The sequence below is a fragment of the Gopherus flavomarginatus genome, chromosome 10, assembly GCF_025201925.1.
Source record: "Gopherus flavomarginatus isolate rGopFla2 chromosome 10, rGopFla2.mat.asm, whole genome shotgun sequence".
NCBI lineage: Eukaryota > Metazoa > Chordata > Testudines > Testudinidae > Gopherus > Gopherus flavomarginatus.
The window spans coordinates 10,304,938-10,320,778 of record NC_066626.1 but is presented as its reverse complement, the minus strand read 5'-3'; the positions used below and the strand labels follow the sequence as shown (position 1 = coordinate 10,320,778).

Below are 15,841 nucleotides of genomic sequence, written 5' to 3'. Positions count from 1 at the left end.
GTGAGCTGCCAGAGTAGGGTGACCAGACAACAAATGTGAAAAATCTGGACAGGGGTGGGGGTAATAGGAGCCTAAATAAGAAAAAGACCCAAAAATCGGGACATCTGGTCACTGTGTGCCAGGGGGGTGCAGCGTTGTGGTTTCTGTGATCACAAGAGTTCTACTGGTGTTTGGCGGAGAGGATGCTGGGTAAAGATGAAATACCATCCTCCTGAGAGAATGATGGAAAGTTATCAACTCAAGGAAGTCTTGGTCTAGAGCAGGGGCAGGCATACTAAGGCCCATCAGACTCTATTATCTGGCCCTCGACCTCCTGCTTGGGACAGGGTCAGGGGCTTGCCCTGCTCTGTACTCCAACCAGGGAGCAGGGTTGGGAGGCTTTCTGCATGGCTCCTGGAAGTAGCAGCATGTCCCCCCTCCGGCTCCTACGTGTACAGGCAGCCAGGGCCAGGGGGCTCTGCATGCAGCCCACAACCCAAGTGCCACCCCCTGCAACTCCCATTGGCTAGGAACTGTGGCCAATGGGAGCTGCAGGGGCGGCAGCTGCAGACACTGATGCAGACGTGCCCAGTGACGTACCTCTGTGTAGGAGCTGGAGGGTGGAGGAGCAATGCCACTGCTGGGAGCTGTGGGGACAGCGCCTGCGTATGGGGCAGCTTGCAGAGCCGCCTGGCCATGCGTCCATGTAGAAGCTGGAGGGGATACATGCCACTGCTTCTGGTAAGTGCCACCTGGAGCCTGCACCCCCGAACCCCTCCCCTGCACCCCAACCCTGATCCCTGTCCTGCCTTTTGAACCTCTTGGTCTCAGCCCAGAACACCCTCTTGCACCCCAAACCCCTCATCCCCAGCCCCACCTCAGAGCCTGTATGCCCAGCCAGAGCCCTCAATGCCCCTGCACCCCTCCCCCAGCCCTGATCCCCTTCCCACCCTCCATACTCCTCAGTCCCAGCCTGGAGCACCCTCCTGCACCCCAAACCCCACATCCCCATCCCCAGTCCAGACCCCACACCCCCAGCCGGAACCTTCCCCTGCCCTCTCCCTGACCCCGAACTCCTCATTTCTGGCAACACCCCAGAGCTCTCACCCCCTCCCGCACCCCAACCCCCAATTTCGTGAGCATTCATGGACCACCGTACAATTTCCAAACCCAGATGTGGCCCTCGGGCCAAAAAGTTTGCCCACTGCTGGGCTAGAGGTTTTCTTGGGTTTTTGATAGAAAGGGAGCCATTTGATTTAGATTTGTATTCCAGCATGTATATCTTATAACTTCAGCATCCTATTCTTGTGGCTGAGGGAACAGTAACCAGCTGTAACCTGGTTTTAAACTTCTCTAAAAGCATCTCCCTAACACTCAAGGATTTACCCAGGCATTGCAGGGAATGTAACAAACAAGCAATTCAGCTCCTGGACTCAAGTATTAAAATAATCTTACAGCATTAAAATGTACCAACATACAGCATTGGTATTGCAAGTAATTTTAGTCCATCACCAAAGTCCAGATCCTTGGATTCCAAGAATAATGCCAAAGTTATTTAAGATGTATTGCTATCATAGCAGAATACTTTTAATTTTGAAAACGCACGCAGTTGATACTTCGATAAATATAGTCTATTTAGTGGGAAGGAACGATTCAGTCGTATCACAGAACTCGTCTGCTATAGCAAAGGTCCTGTGTATTCAGTGGTTCCATGGCAACAGCATCTGCTGTGGAATTCACTACGAGCTGTAGAATTCTGCAAACTGCATTGTTATTAAAAAAATTATATTTCTAGCACCCTGGATACAAAGGTAACCTTGACATGGATGTAAACTGATGTACACATATCCAAAGAAAGTGTTGCACTACAGAGATCATACTGGTGTAGGTATGCTCTCATAACTCTGTAATGTAGCTGCAGCCTGCATAAATGGAAGGGGTTTTTCATTAGTGTAAGAATACTGCCTACCCGAGCAACTGTAGGTACATCAACAGAAGCATTTTTTCCATTATGTAGCTGCATCTGTATTGGGCTTAGGGTCGCTTAGCTACATTGGTCAGAAGTGTAGATTTTTCACATTGCTGACTGATGGAGCTGTGTTGACTTAAGTTTTGTGTGGACCAAACCTCCTTGTGGGCTAGCCTACCCTTATAATGCTACAGCAGGATAGCCACAGCAATGCTACTGTAGCGCTTCAGCATAGCCATTCACTACAGCAACGGAAGAGATTTTCCCATTGCTATAGTGACTCCACCTTCCCGAAAGGCAGTAGCTATGTCGATGGAAGAATTCTTCCGTCTACGTAGGGCTGTCTACAATGGGGGTTAGGTTGGCCTAACTATAGGACTGAAAAGTGTTGCTTTTTCATGCTTCTGAACGACATAGCTGGATTGGCTTAACTTTTGAATGTAGACCTGGCCAGTAGTTTGCAGACCACCTGAAGTAATAGCTCAGAGCTGTGAACTGCCCCATTTGTCTTAATTAGTTAACTTTGAAAATGCAAGATGACAACATTTGGCATTGAAAATGCCGGGAGACTATAAAACAAATTTAATATCAAATACAGGAACTACTGTTGTGACTGAATTATTCATTTGCATAGTGGATTTAGAAAACTCATTAAGATGTATCTAAAACTGCCACTGAACTTTGAGAATTTTCACCCGAGGGCCATAGAATCAAGGATCCTTATAGTAGAATTTCCCGCTTGCCGCAGAGTATGCGGGGCCTTGGCTATGTCTTACGTTTTCTACTAGCAAATTTAATCCAGTTAGTAACTGAAAAAAACAATAACTAAGCTAATTTGTTTGATTTACACTTGAAGGCCCTGTCTACACCTGCAAGTTTGTGTGCAGTAAAGCAACTTTGAGTGCTGTAACTCCCGAGGTGTACACACTGCCAAGCCACTTAGTGCAGAGAAACTGCGCAGATGCAGTGCTCTAAAAAAAAAAATCACCCCGACGAGAGGCGTAGAGCTTTCTGCACCAGGGCTACAGTGCTGCGGTGGCAGTGTAGACACCACGGTGATTACAGTGCTGCGAGTGGCCTCCAGGAGGTGTCCCACAACATCTGTTCTCACCTCTCTGACCATTGGTTTGAACTCTTCTGCCCTGCCTTCAGGTGAGCAACCGTCAGCCCCACCCCATACATTCCTTTGCAAATTTCTGTTTGCTCAGTGATCTGTGCAGTGGTCTCAGTGCATCTTTCCAGGTGGCCATGCCTGTTCCACGCTTGGAGCAATGCCGAGCTGCTGGACCTCATCGGCATTTGGGGAGAGGAGGCAGTGCAGTCACAGCTATGCTCCAGCTGTCAGAAATATGGTATTTACGGACAGATTGCTAGATGCATGATAGAGAAGGGTCATGACCGGGACACACTGCAATGCAGGATCAAAGTGAAGGAGCTGCGGACCGCCTACTACAAGGTACAGGAGACAAACCGCCGCTCTGGTGCCGCACCCACGAGCTGCCGGTGCTACAAAGAGCTGGACACGATACTTGGTGGTGACCCACCTCCACTCCAAAGGCCCCTGTGGATACTTCGTTGGCTTGCGTGCCAGTCGAGAGTGGACCGAACCAGGAGGAGGCAATATTGGATGAAGAGTGGGAGAGGGACCCAGAGGCGGAGGATGACTCGGAGGCCAGAGATTAATGCAGTCAGGAGCTCCTTTCTACCCTGGAGGAGCCTAGCCAAACACAGCAGTCGGATCTTGGCAAAGTGCAAACAGGAGAGGAGACCCCTGGTAAGTGGATCTGATTTTGGGAATTTCTAAAATGAGCTGTTGGGGGCAAGAGGGTTGCAGAAAGCAGGCTTGTCTCCCACCTAATGCCTAGTTTGAGTGGCAGAACAGGCTGTTGATATGCTCCTGCGCTTCATGGGAATTTCCCTCAGAGATCTCCAGGAAACTCTTTTGGAGATACTGGGCAATTTGCTGCTGCAGGTTGCTCCGCAGAGCTGCTTTGTTTCTTTCCCCATTAATGATAACTTTCCTGCCCCACTGTGCCATCACGGGGGAGATGGCGATGGACCATTGCTGCACACAGGCTAGCTGCATAGGGGTCAGGGTGGAAGCCACAGGCTTGGAGAAGACTCTCCCTTGATTCCCTGCTCACCCTCAGCCGTGAGATATCTTCCATAATGATCACCTTCTGTGGAAAGTGTGGGGACAGGAGTGAGTATCAGGCCCACCCTATAGTGCTGGCTCTCCCCAAGTGCCCCAGAGCCACGTGCCCAGTATACAGCAGGGTCCAGTGATTTTCCCTGCCTCTGCTGCTACTTTGAGGGGCTTGTGGCTTATGTGTGCTTGCTGGGGTCAGCCAGTTGGTGACGAGTGTGCGAGTACTGGCTGTGTTTTAAAGCAATGAAACAGTGTTGTCTGTTGCAAACAATACTGCTTCTGTAAATGTTGCATTTAAACTTCACAGAGAGAACCTTGGGAGCCTTTTTTTTTTTTTTTTTTTTTTTTTTTTTTTATCAGCGGCAGAACGGTTGTGAAGAATTAGCAAGCATCCAAGAAGAGCTAAGGAGGACTTTATGCGTGAGGTTATGATGCACTCTGCTGCTAACAAAAATGGAATTGAAGGAGTGGCGGGACAGTGAGAAGAGGGACCGAAATGAGAATGTAGCACACCAGAAAGAAGCCCCGAAGCAGCTCTGAACAGTTATGGAGCGCCAAGCAGACATGCTCCAGACAATACTAGCTCTTCAAACCAAGCAGCTCCGCACCCGCCCTCCCGTGCAGCTGCTGTCGCAAAACTCTTTCCCATGAGCCAACACACTTTTGTCAACTTCCTGGTTCCACACTCTACCCGCAGTATTTCACTCCTCTCAGTCCAGCCACGTGGAATCCCATTACCCACTGCGCTCAACACCCATTCATCTGCAGTTGGGGCTTGTTGAAGTACAGCAACCACTGCACTGTACTCCAAAGGAAAAGGTTGGGTATGATGCCTGGACATACACAAATCTGTAGCCATCCCGGGACCCCTCCTCCTCTTGAGATCTTCCCTTCCCCCATCTCTCTCCCTGCTGCTGATTTTTTTTCGTTTGACTCTCTCCTCTGGTTGTTGTCTTTCAATAAAAAAATTGTTTGTTTGAAAGCAATCTTTATTCTATTAAATGAAAGCAAAAAGAGCACTGCAAAGCAGCGTACAATTATGTTAAGGCCCCTTCTTGTATCATACGTACCAATTACCACCTGGCATTACGAGCACTGCAATCCAGAGCATAGCAGCAAATGTTAGTGGCTTTCAGCTTCAAATTGCTGCCTCAAAGCATCCCTGATCTTTATGGCCCTGTGCTGTGTCCCTCTAATAGCCCTGTCCTCTGGCTGTTCAAACTCAGCCTCCAGGTGCTGAGCCTCTGCAGTCCAGCCCTGAGTGAAGCTTTCACCCTTCCCTTCACAAATATTATAGAGTGTACAGCACGTGGCTATAAGCATAGGAATATTATCATCAGCCATGTCCAGCGTCCCATACAGGCATTGCCAGCGGGCTTTTAAATGTCCAAATGCACACTCCACAGTCATTCTGCACTTGCTCAGCCTGTTGTTGAACTGCTCCTTGTTGCTGTCAAGTTGCCCCTTGTATGGCTTCGTGAGCCATGGCATTAAGGGTAGACCGGGTCTCCCAGGCTCACAATGGGCATTTCGACTTCCCCTACGGTGATCTTCTAGTCCAGGAAGAAAGTCCCTACTTGCAGCTTCTTGAACAGGCCAGTGTTCCAAAACATGCACTTCTTCGGACCAGCCTGCGTTAATGTCTGTGAAACACTCACGGTGATCCACAAGCGCCTGGAAAACCATTGAGAAATACCTCTTGCGATTAATGTGCTAGGTGGTCTGGTGCTAGAATTAGAATGTGTGTGCCATCTATCGCCCATCTTCAGTTAAGGAATCCCATTTGTGCAGAGCCATCCACAATGTCTCACACATTGTCCAGAGTCAGTCTTTCAGAGCAGGATGCAATTAATGGCCCTGCGCACTTCCGTCAACATGAGTTCAACAGTCGACTTTCCCACTCCGAACTGGTTAGTGACCAATCGGTAGCAGTCTGGAGTAGCCAGCTTCCACCGTGCAGTCGCCACACGGTTCTCCAGTGACCGGGCAGCTCTCATTCTCGTGTCCTTGCGCCGCAGGGCTGGGGTGAGCTCATCACACAATCCCATGAATGTGGCTTTCTTCATGCGAAAGTTCTGCAGCCACTGCTTGTCATCCCAGACATGCATCATGATGTGATTTCCACCACTCAGTGCTTGTTTCCTGAGCCCAAAAGCGGTGTTCCACTGTGGTCAGCACCTCCGTGAATGCCACAAGCAATCTTGTGTCGTAGCTGGTATGCATAGCGACATCAATGTCACACTCCTCTTGCCTTTGTAGTTTAAGAAATAACTCCACTGCCGCTCGTGATGTGTTGATCAGTGTGAGCAGCATTCTGGTCAACAGCTCAGGATCCATTCCTGCACAGAGGAAAGAGGCAGGGCAGGACAGGGCACAGAGTACACAAACTGTTGAAAGATGGCACCAAATGCAAACTGAAGCACAGGGATTGCTGTGATGCAAAAAAATGCATCACGGGGCATTGGGACAGGACCCAGGATGCCCCGTGACCCTTTCCTCCTTCCCACAAGTCTTAGCGACAAAAGAGAAAGGGGTGCTCTGTGGGATAGCTGCCCAGAGTCCACCGCTCTGAATAGCGCCACAAATGTGAACACGCTATTGTGCAGGCAGCTGTCAGTGTGAACACACAACAGCGGTTTTCTTTTGGTGCTCTCTGAGCACTGCTGTAACTGCTGGCGCTGTAACTTAGCAAGTGTAGACATGCCCTAAGTTAAGGACCTTTTGGTAGCACTGTATAGAGAGTAAATGCCAGTGATTTCAGCTCAGCCTTGTGACTGTGCTATTTTCACTGATGGACTAGAGAGGGAAGCATAGGCCTGCTTCCTGTGCTGTTGGCCATCTGGCAGTATCTACTGTGATACATTGAGGTGTGTTCTGGTAGGAAGTTTACACGTGGTATTTCAGCAAAGGATACAGGGACAGTTGCAAAAATTACTATACAATGAAATCAGGCCACCTTTTAATCAATTTCTCAAAATGTTTTAAGCTTCTTTAAATGAACTGTAATGCTATATCTGACAGCAACAGAAAGGTGAAGTCTGTTAGTTTGCACAGCAAAGACTTCAGTTCCACTTTGATGGAGTAATATGCCTAAATCCACATCCCCTAGCAGTGAAAGTATGACTCCACAGACCATTCAGTTCTTGGCTCTCTGAGATTCTCAACAATGCAAGTACTGACAATAATTTGTCATGTGCAATCATGTCCATGAAAATAGGGAAGCTAAAAGTTCATTTCACACAGGTCAGAAATCAGACATCAAATGGTAAAGACTGTCAGTGCTGACCTGCATTGTATGGTGAGCGGTAACCTAGCTGTTTAAAGGCTTAGTAGCTCATCAGTTGCAGGACTTATTATTTATCTAGAGACGCCGTTTAAAGAAAGGTAAAATAAATTGAACAGAATAGTTTAGTTTATATTCTAGTTTACAATTGACAAGTAAGCAATTAAGGAAAATGCATCAATGCAAACTTATTGGTTGTTGAGCTGGGGTGTCTTCTCTGTATTTCATTTCCCAGACAGGAAACACATAGGAGAATGCAGTGGAGAGTTGCTATTACTGTGACAAGTGCTTTATTACCAGGATTATCTATAAATTCTTCATATTATTAGAAAATTGATTCATACTCACTTTTTAAATTGTGGTGTAATTTATAATCATGGAATCATTCTATTAAAAGTGTTAAGTTTTTATAACTAGTTGGATTTGGTACAAGATCTCACATCCACTAAAATCTGCTACTAGATTTGTACACATATCTTGTGTTTCCATTGAATTAACCCTTGCTGATGCAAATTATTCATCCTGGAAACAAAAAGAAAACTATTTTGTTTTTTCACTTGACAAAACTAAAACCGAAACCTGATTTTTCAGTTTCTGCCATCTGTTACACCATTAATAAAACCACCTGTTGTTCATCTCCTCCCCGGAACTCACATCAGTGATTTGTGCATCCCAAGGCCAGAAAGGACTGTTGAGAGTATTAAGACTGACCTCCTGTTTAACATCGGCCATAGAACTTGTTTGAGCTAGATCAGATTTTTTAGAAAAACATTCTGTTTTGGTTTAAAAATCGCCAGTGATGGAAAATCCACCACAAATCTTGGTAAATTGCACCAAAATGATGACATCGCGATCTTGGACTATTCTGGGAACTTGTTTTCTGTCTCCACTGTAAAGTGAAGAACGCAATACACTAGAACTGCCAATGTGTCTTGAGATGTGAATGTCTTTGTGATGGGTTCCCCCTGAGTGCCACCTGAAACTAGGGTACCACTGAGCCCCCTGGACCCACCAGCCTGGGCTCCTTTTACACTGTACTGCTGTGACCAGCCTGCCCTTTACCAGCAGACATACAGGTAGGAACACACCCAGCTACAGTTACATACAGATGATGTGATCAGCTCTGCGTGGGGAGGCACAGCAAGGGCACCTCTCAGTTCCTAAGGCATACATCTCTTCTCTGGAGTGTAAACCCAAAATTATGCTATCTTGCACTGCAGAGAGAACTGCACAGTGTAAGCTCATGAAATTCGCTCCCTCCCGCAATGTAATGAGGAAATATACAACAGCTTTCTGACCCGAGTTGATTCCACACACACTGCTTTTAGACAAAGCAAAACCAAGTTTATTAACTACAAAAAATAGATTTGAAGTGATTATAAGGGATAGCAAACAGATCAAAGCAGATTACAGTAACTCCTCACTTAAAGTCATCCCGCTTAATAATGTTTCGTCGTTACGTTGCTGATCAATTAGGGAGCATACTCATTTAAAGTTGTGCAATGCTCCATTCTTGTGTTGTTTGGCTGTCTGCTTTCTCCACAGCTGGCAGCCTCCCTACAGCTTCCTTCTGCCCGCCGGCAGACTCTGTGGATCAATACCTTCCCCCTCCTCCCCCTGGCAATCAGCTGGCTTGCGGCATTTTGGAGGTAGAAGGGAGGAGGGAGAAGTGAGGACTCAGCGCGCAGGCTCCCCCTCCCTCCTGTACGTGGTAGCCAGCTGATTGCCCCGGGCAGAAGGGAGGCGGGAGGAGCGAGGAATCCTGCCTGTGGCAATCTGCTGGCTTGTGGCATTCAGGAGGGAGTGGGGAGGCATACCGAGTCCTTGCTCCTCTAGCCTCCCTTCTGCCTGGGGCAATCAGCTGGCTTGCAGCATTTTGGAAACAGAAGGGAGGGGGACGGAGCGAGGACTTGGTGTGCAGGCTCCCCCTACCTCCCGAACACTGCAAGACAGCTGATTGCCCTGGCAGAAGGGAGTGGGGAGGCGTGAGGACTCGGCGTGCCTCATGCCTCCCTCCCCTATGCGGCAATCAGCTGGCTTGGTGTTTAGAAGGGAGGGGAGGAGCCAGGACGCTATGAGCGAAGTAAAGGGGGAAGAGAGAGTGAGGAGAAGAGTCAAGGGTGGGGGCTTGGAGGAAGGAGTGGAGTGGGTGGGCTGAAGGTTGAACTCCCTGTCTCTGGTGCTTGCAGAGTAAGGGAAGCTGCCCTGGAACCTAGCCCCCCCTTTACATTAATTCTTATGGGGAAGTTGGATTTGCTTAACACTGTTTGACTTAGTCTCATTTTTCAGGAACATAACTACAACGTTAAGTGAGGAGTTACTGTACTTAGCAAATAAACAAAATACACAAACTAAGCTTAATATACTACACAGCTCGGATATGAATAGCAAATTCTCACCCTAAATGATGATGCAAGCAGGGTGCAGGTTCTTAAAGAGCAAGCTGCACTAACTTACAGCTTGGAATCCCCAAGTGTTTCATTCACAGGCTAAAAATTCCTTCAGCCTGAGTCCAGCACTTACCTCCAGTTCAGTCTTTGTTCCTCAGGTGTTTCAGGGAGTCAATGAACAACCCCAGTGATGTCACTCCACCGCCATATATAGCTTTTGCATATAGCGGAAACCCTTTGTTTCAAAACCCATGCCAGTCAGTGGAAAAACACTGGTATCCCAAGATGGTGTCTAGTGCCAGGTGACCTGTTCACATGTGGCTTTAGTGTCATAGCAGCCATGAGTCAGAGGCAGTTTGTCGTGTCCTCAGGAAGGGTCCCCCTTCCTCCAAGTAGGAGATAAGCTTCTTCTAATGCCTATTGTTTTCTCCAATGGCCCTTTAACCTGAATGGGCCCTTCCCGGTCAGCCATCTAGATTGAGTGCATTCTTCCTAGTGGGTGTTACCCATGTGTAAATACATTTGTAATAGATATAGACAATATTCCTAACTTCAGATAAAAAAGTGATACATGCATACAAGTAGGATAATCATATTCAGTAAATCATAACCTTTTCAATGATATCTTACGTGACCTATCTTGCATACAATACATCATAGTTATGCCATAATCATATCATATATATCTTTATGAAGAATATGGGGTGCAGTGTCACCGTCTTGGGTAATGTGTTTTAAAGTATTATGAATATTAACAAAAGTAGGTTTTTACATTAATTATTTTATGCCACAAGGTACACAAAAATAAATTTTACACACACTGCATTCTCTGCTTCCCCCCCGCAACACTCACTACTTTTAACCATTAGGAATCCCGGGCAATTCCCCCTCAGTCACGAGGATTCTATCGTCACTAATCTAAAGTTCCAACTTTCTCCCTCAAAATATCCTCTCTTTCTTCTTCTCCTCCTCCACTGTAGTCAAAACCAAACAAAGCTTCAGCCATCCAAAGACCCAACAAATTATGAGGGTCTTTCAGAGTCTATAAAACATGCACCCAACAAATATCAGGCTTGGTCTACACTTAAAACTTATATTAGCAAATCTGTGTCAGTCAGAGGTGTGGGAAAAAAACACCCCAACCAATATAGTTATGCCAACAAAACTCCCAGAATAGATGCGACTATGCTGACAGAGTGCTTCCATTGGCATAGCTAGTGTTATTCAGCAGGTGATGTTCCTACACTGGCAGAAAAACTCTGGTTGGTCTATGCTGCATCTACGCTATGGGGCTATGCTCTCATAGTTGTGCATTTGTAGGCTCTCTTGTGTAGACATCTTTTTCTGTCCCTTATGTAGTCACTTGGAGCTCAAGTATAGCCACTGGTGTTTGTGTGGTATTTTTTAAATAAAATACATTTAAGCCGGTGGACCAAGTTACAGTTTTGATAATGAGCAGTGCCTGTGGCTCTCCCACTGATGTAAATATGAGATTTGCACAAAGATCAGGAGTCAAAGTCAAATATAATTTTTGTGCAGTAGCTAAACTTTTAATATTTAAGTACTTTATTGTCTTACTCAGCCTCACTTTATGAGATCATTTTCCCAACTTTAGAACTACCACTTTGTGCTTTTTGATTCTCTTTTCTGGCCCTCCTGTTTCTCTCTCCTCTTTCTTTGCCTTTCCGTCTCCCTGCAGCAATCTGTAGTTCCATTACTCTTTTACTCTATAGGCTTCCCTCTGCCCCCTTCCCCATTCTGTCCGCTGAATTAATCAGCAATGCAGTAGCTATTGTTGGCATGCGTCATCATTAGGGTCTAGTGTTAACACTAAATTGTGAAGAATGGTGTTTGCATCTCAGGCCTTGTCTACACTACTGGGATAAGTCGACTAAGTTACGCTATTTCAGCTACGGAAATGTAGCTGTAGTTGATGTAGCTGAGGTTGACTTACTGCAGGGTCTGCACCATTCTGCGTCGATGGGAGACACTCTCCCATAGACCTACCTTATTCCTCTTATTCTAATGTAGTACTGGAGTCGAGTGGAGAGCACTCTGCAGTCAATTTAGTGAGTCTTCACTAATCCTGCTAAATCGACTTCTCTGCATTGATTGCAGCAGCGTCGATCCTTGGTAAGTGCAGACATGGCCTCAGTTACAACTAGTTTTTAAGGCTGTGTTTCTGCGGACTCAGGAAGACTACACTGCATCTGTTAATCTTCCCATTTGGCCTAAGAAATATAGGTGCTAGAAACTTTAAGATTTCACTCTTAAAAAAGATTCTGCACAATCTTAACATATCAAGTGGCCTGCATAAACACTTCAAGAGTAGGGAGGTGTGTGGTATTCCTTCTTTAGCAAAGGGACATGGTCTTAAGCACGTTAAACAGATCACAGAATATCAAGGTTGGAAGGGACCTCAGGAGGTCATCTAGTCCAACCCTCTGCTCAAAGTAGGACCAGTCCCCCACTAAAACAACCCAGCCATGGATTTGTCAAGCCTGACCTTAGAGGTTTTTAAGGAAGGAGATTCCACCACCTCCCTAGGTAACCCATTCCAGTGCTTTGCCACCCTCCTAGTGAAAAAGTTTTCCCTAATATCCAACCTAAATCTCCTCCACTGCAACTTGAGACCATTACTCCTTGTTCTGTCATCTGGTACCACTGAGAACAGTCTAGATTCATCCTCTTTGGAACCCCCTTTCAGGTAGTTGAAAGCTATCAAATCTCCCCTCATTCTTCTCTTCTGCAGACTAAACAATCCCAGTTCCCTGAGCCTCTCCTCATTAGTCATGTGCTCCAGCCCCCTAATCATTTTTGTTGCCCTCTGCTGGACTCTTTCCAATTTTTCCACATCCTCCTTGTAGTGTGGGGCCCAAAACTGGACACAGTACTCCAGATGAGGCCTTACCAATGCTGAAGAGAGGGGAATGATCTTGTCCCTCAATTTGCTGGCAATGCTCCTACTTGTACAGTCCGTGGCAAATTGCCGGCACTATTATGATGGGTCTCGCGCTTTTTCTTCTTTAGGGAGGGTTCAGGGCACCATTTCTTGCCCCTGAATTGGAATATTAATTGCCCCACTAGTGTCCTTGAGGAGGGGAGTGGAGAGAGAGGGAGGGACCTGGGCCCACCCTTTACTCCAGGTCCCAGCTCAGGGGCCCTGAGGATAGTGGTGAACCACTTGAACTGGCGGTTCCTTCCCCTGGGCTACTTCCCTCTCCTGCCCTTCAGCTTGTGGGGGGGCTTCCTGCCCTCCCTCTGTACAAGCCAGGTGCCCCTTAGGGTCTTGGACTTCTTAGCCCACCGCAGCACTCCTCCAAACTTTCCCCTTGCTTCCCTTCAAACTGTTCTCTGCTCCAATACCAATCTTTTCTGCTCCAACTCCCACACTGTCTGACTGAAGCAGGGGTTTTTATCATGTGACTGGCTTCAGGTGCTCTGGTTAATCTATAGCAAACTTTCTTCCCCTTACAGGGAATAAGGCTCCCTTCTAACCCTCTCCTGCTGCCCTTTGGCCATGCTGTATCACAAGCCCTAAATGCTGTTAGCCTTCTTGGCAACAAAGGCACACTGTTGACTCATATCCAGCTTCTTGTCCACTGTAACCCTTAGGTCCTTTTCTGCAGAATTGCTGCCTAGCCACTCGATCCCTAGTCTGTAGCACTGCATGGGACTCTTCCATCCTAAGTGCAGGACTCTGCACTTGTCCTTGTTGAATCTCATCAGGTTTCTTTTGGCCCAATCCCTAATTTGTCTAGGTCCCTCTCTATCCTATCCCTACCCTCCAGCGTATCTACCACTCCTTCCAGTTTAGTGTCATCTGCAAACTTGCTGAGAGTGCAGTCCATGCCATCCTGCAGATCATTAATGAAGATACTGAACAAAACTGGCCCCAGAACCGACCCTTTGGGCACTCCACTTGATACCAGCTGCCAGCTAGACATGGAACCATTGATCACTACCCGTTGAGCCTGATGATCTAGCCACCTTATAGTCCATTCATACAGCTCATACTTCTTTAACTTGCTGGCAAGACTACTGTGGGAGACGGTATCGAAAGCTTTGCTAAAGTCAAGGAATAATGTGTCCATCTAATATAGAACAGATATGCAATTGCACAGCTGCTGTTAGGAAATCTATCATTACACAAGTTGCTGTAGATATGAAAAATAAGGAATTCGTTTATTTCAGAAAATTCTAAAGGTAAATACACTTCCCAAAACAAGTGAAATGAAAAGTGCAATCTTGCTTTTTTAGTAGAGTTTTACTGCAGCAAAACCCAACTATTTCAGATATTGATTTTTGTATAGATTGCATGCAGTAGTTCTACATGCTCAGATTTCTACATCCTATTATGATTTTGAATAGATCTTTTATCTAATAATAAAGATATTTTACCTGTATGGTGGATAACCTATGGCTGTAACCTTGGTAATGGGTTTTCCCTATTAGAAGAATGTCTGGTCTTATGCTGTGAGTGAGATGTTAGTTGGAATTGCTGCCTACATACAGTAATAGAGTTTAAAATACTGTAATCCTCTTTACGTTGTTTAAGGTACTGAGAAAAGATGGGTAGTAGATTTTGATGGGTGACATTATTTGGAAATCCCTAGGGATTCATTGGGCTGTGTTAATTTGATAAAGTAGAGCATCTGATTTTTCAACAGAAGAAATTAAAATGACTTGGCTTAATTAAATTTCTATTTATGTACCTCAGTCTGCTTTCTGTCTGGGAAGTTTTGCTATATATTTTCTTGTTGGGAGGGGAAGGGCAAGAAGACTCACCTTTTTCAATTCTAGTCTTTATATTTGCTGTGGCTAAGATATTTTAAGATATTTTTCTAAGAGGCTGTGTGTTTCTTTCTGTAGGACTCTCAGACTTCAAGACTGTCTCATTTTTATTGGTTCTAATATATGGACAACACTTAGTCTCTTACTAATTTATCTGGCTGTAATTCTGGATTATTTCAACATGACAAATATCAATTAGGAAAGTATTAGTGAAAATGTGATTCTTTTCTTGAAATGAGTCTAACTGCTGTGTTTTTGTCAATTATGCTGCTACCTAGGTAGAAACTAAATGTGCAGTAAGTAGGAAGATAAAGCAGGTTCTTTTTGGACGTACATGTTTTGTCAGATCAAGAGGTCCTTTGTTATCCATGAGTGTGTTAATCTTATGGTCTTGTTATCTTTTCCTCACTTACCTCACCCTTTATCTCTTTCAATCTTTCCTGCACAGCTTGCTCACTTCAGACAGCGAAAAACAAAAGGTGACAACACGCAGTCGCAGAAAAAGGCGGCGAAGAGGAAGGACTCGTCTGACTACATGCAAAACATTCCAAAGGAAGAGTGTGTGATAGTGGCCCAGGATTCTGATGTTCTTACAGACCTTAATATAAGTGTAGAGAGTAAGACTGAAGAGACAGAGACAAGATCTGAGAATAAGGTAAGTCTTATTGTTCACCATGTTTCATCTAAATCTGTCTGCAACTAGCAGATTCTTTTTTGAGTTCCCATGTATGTGGATGCCATGCATGGTGTATCCGTGCCCTCTATACAGAAGTTTGGAAAGCTTTTCTCTAGCAGTGTTCACTAGGGCTTGGACATGCACCTTATATACTCTTGCACTTCCCTCACCCAAGAGCATGAAAGGTGGACTGATCTTGGCCACAAGCCAGTTCCCCCTAACTGCCCTGAGAGAAAGCTGAAAGCTATTAATGTCCCTACTTCTTACTTACATAATTTTGTAATAATTAGTCTTAGGTTTATTAGTCTTGTTTTCTTTTATTGCCCATTGGCTTAGGAAAAAAGTAGTTTGTAGGTAGTAAGTAGTTGTACTTGGCTTTGGCTACTTGCGTCACCCATCCTCACTGGGCATCAGAGTTGTTGGTTGTGTGGAGGAGTTATTCTGTTGGAAGATGGACACGATGTGTGCTTATATTGTTTCAGGGAGAGGCATGTAACTTCTAAGTGTGCTATTCGTAAGGTATTAAAAAAACGCACACAAATCTAGAGTCCGGGCTCAAGGTTTACCTCATGGAGAAATCCATGAGAGCAGCTTCTAACTT

At 45.7% G+C, this 15,841-nt stretch overlaps 1 protein-coding gene across 1 annotated transcript in view; it reads left to right on the top strand.

Moving 5' to 3' along the window:
• LOC127030068 (uncharacterized) overlaps positions 1 to 15,841 on the top strand; it is a 45,162-nt gene that overhangs the window by 7,325 nt on the left and 21,996 nt on the right. Inside the window, exons 2-3 of the mRNA XM_050915976.1 lie at positions 3,157 to 3,722; positions 15,013 to 15,219. Coding sequence (XP_050771933.1) covers positions 3,327 to 3,722; positions 15,013 to 15,219 — 603 coding nt within the window. The 5' untranslated portion in view covers positions 3,157 to 3,326. The remainder of the gene's footprint in view (positions 1 to 3,156; positions 3,723 to 15,012; positions 15,220 to 15,841) is intronic.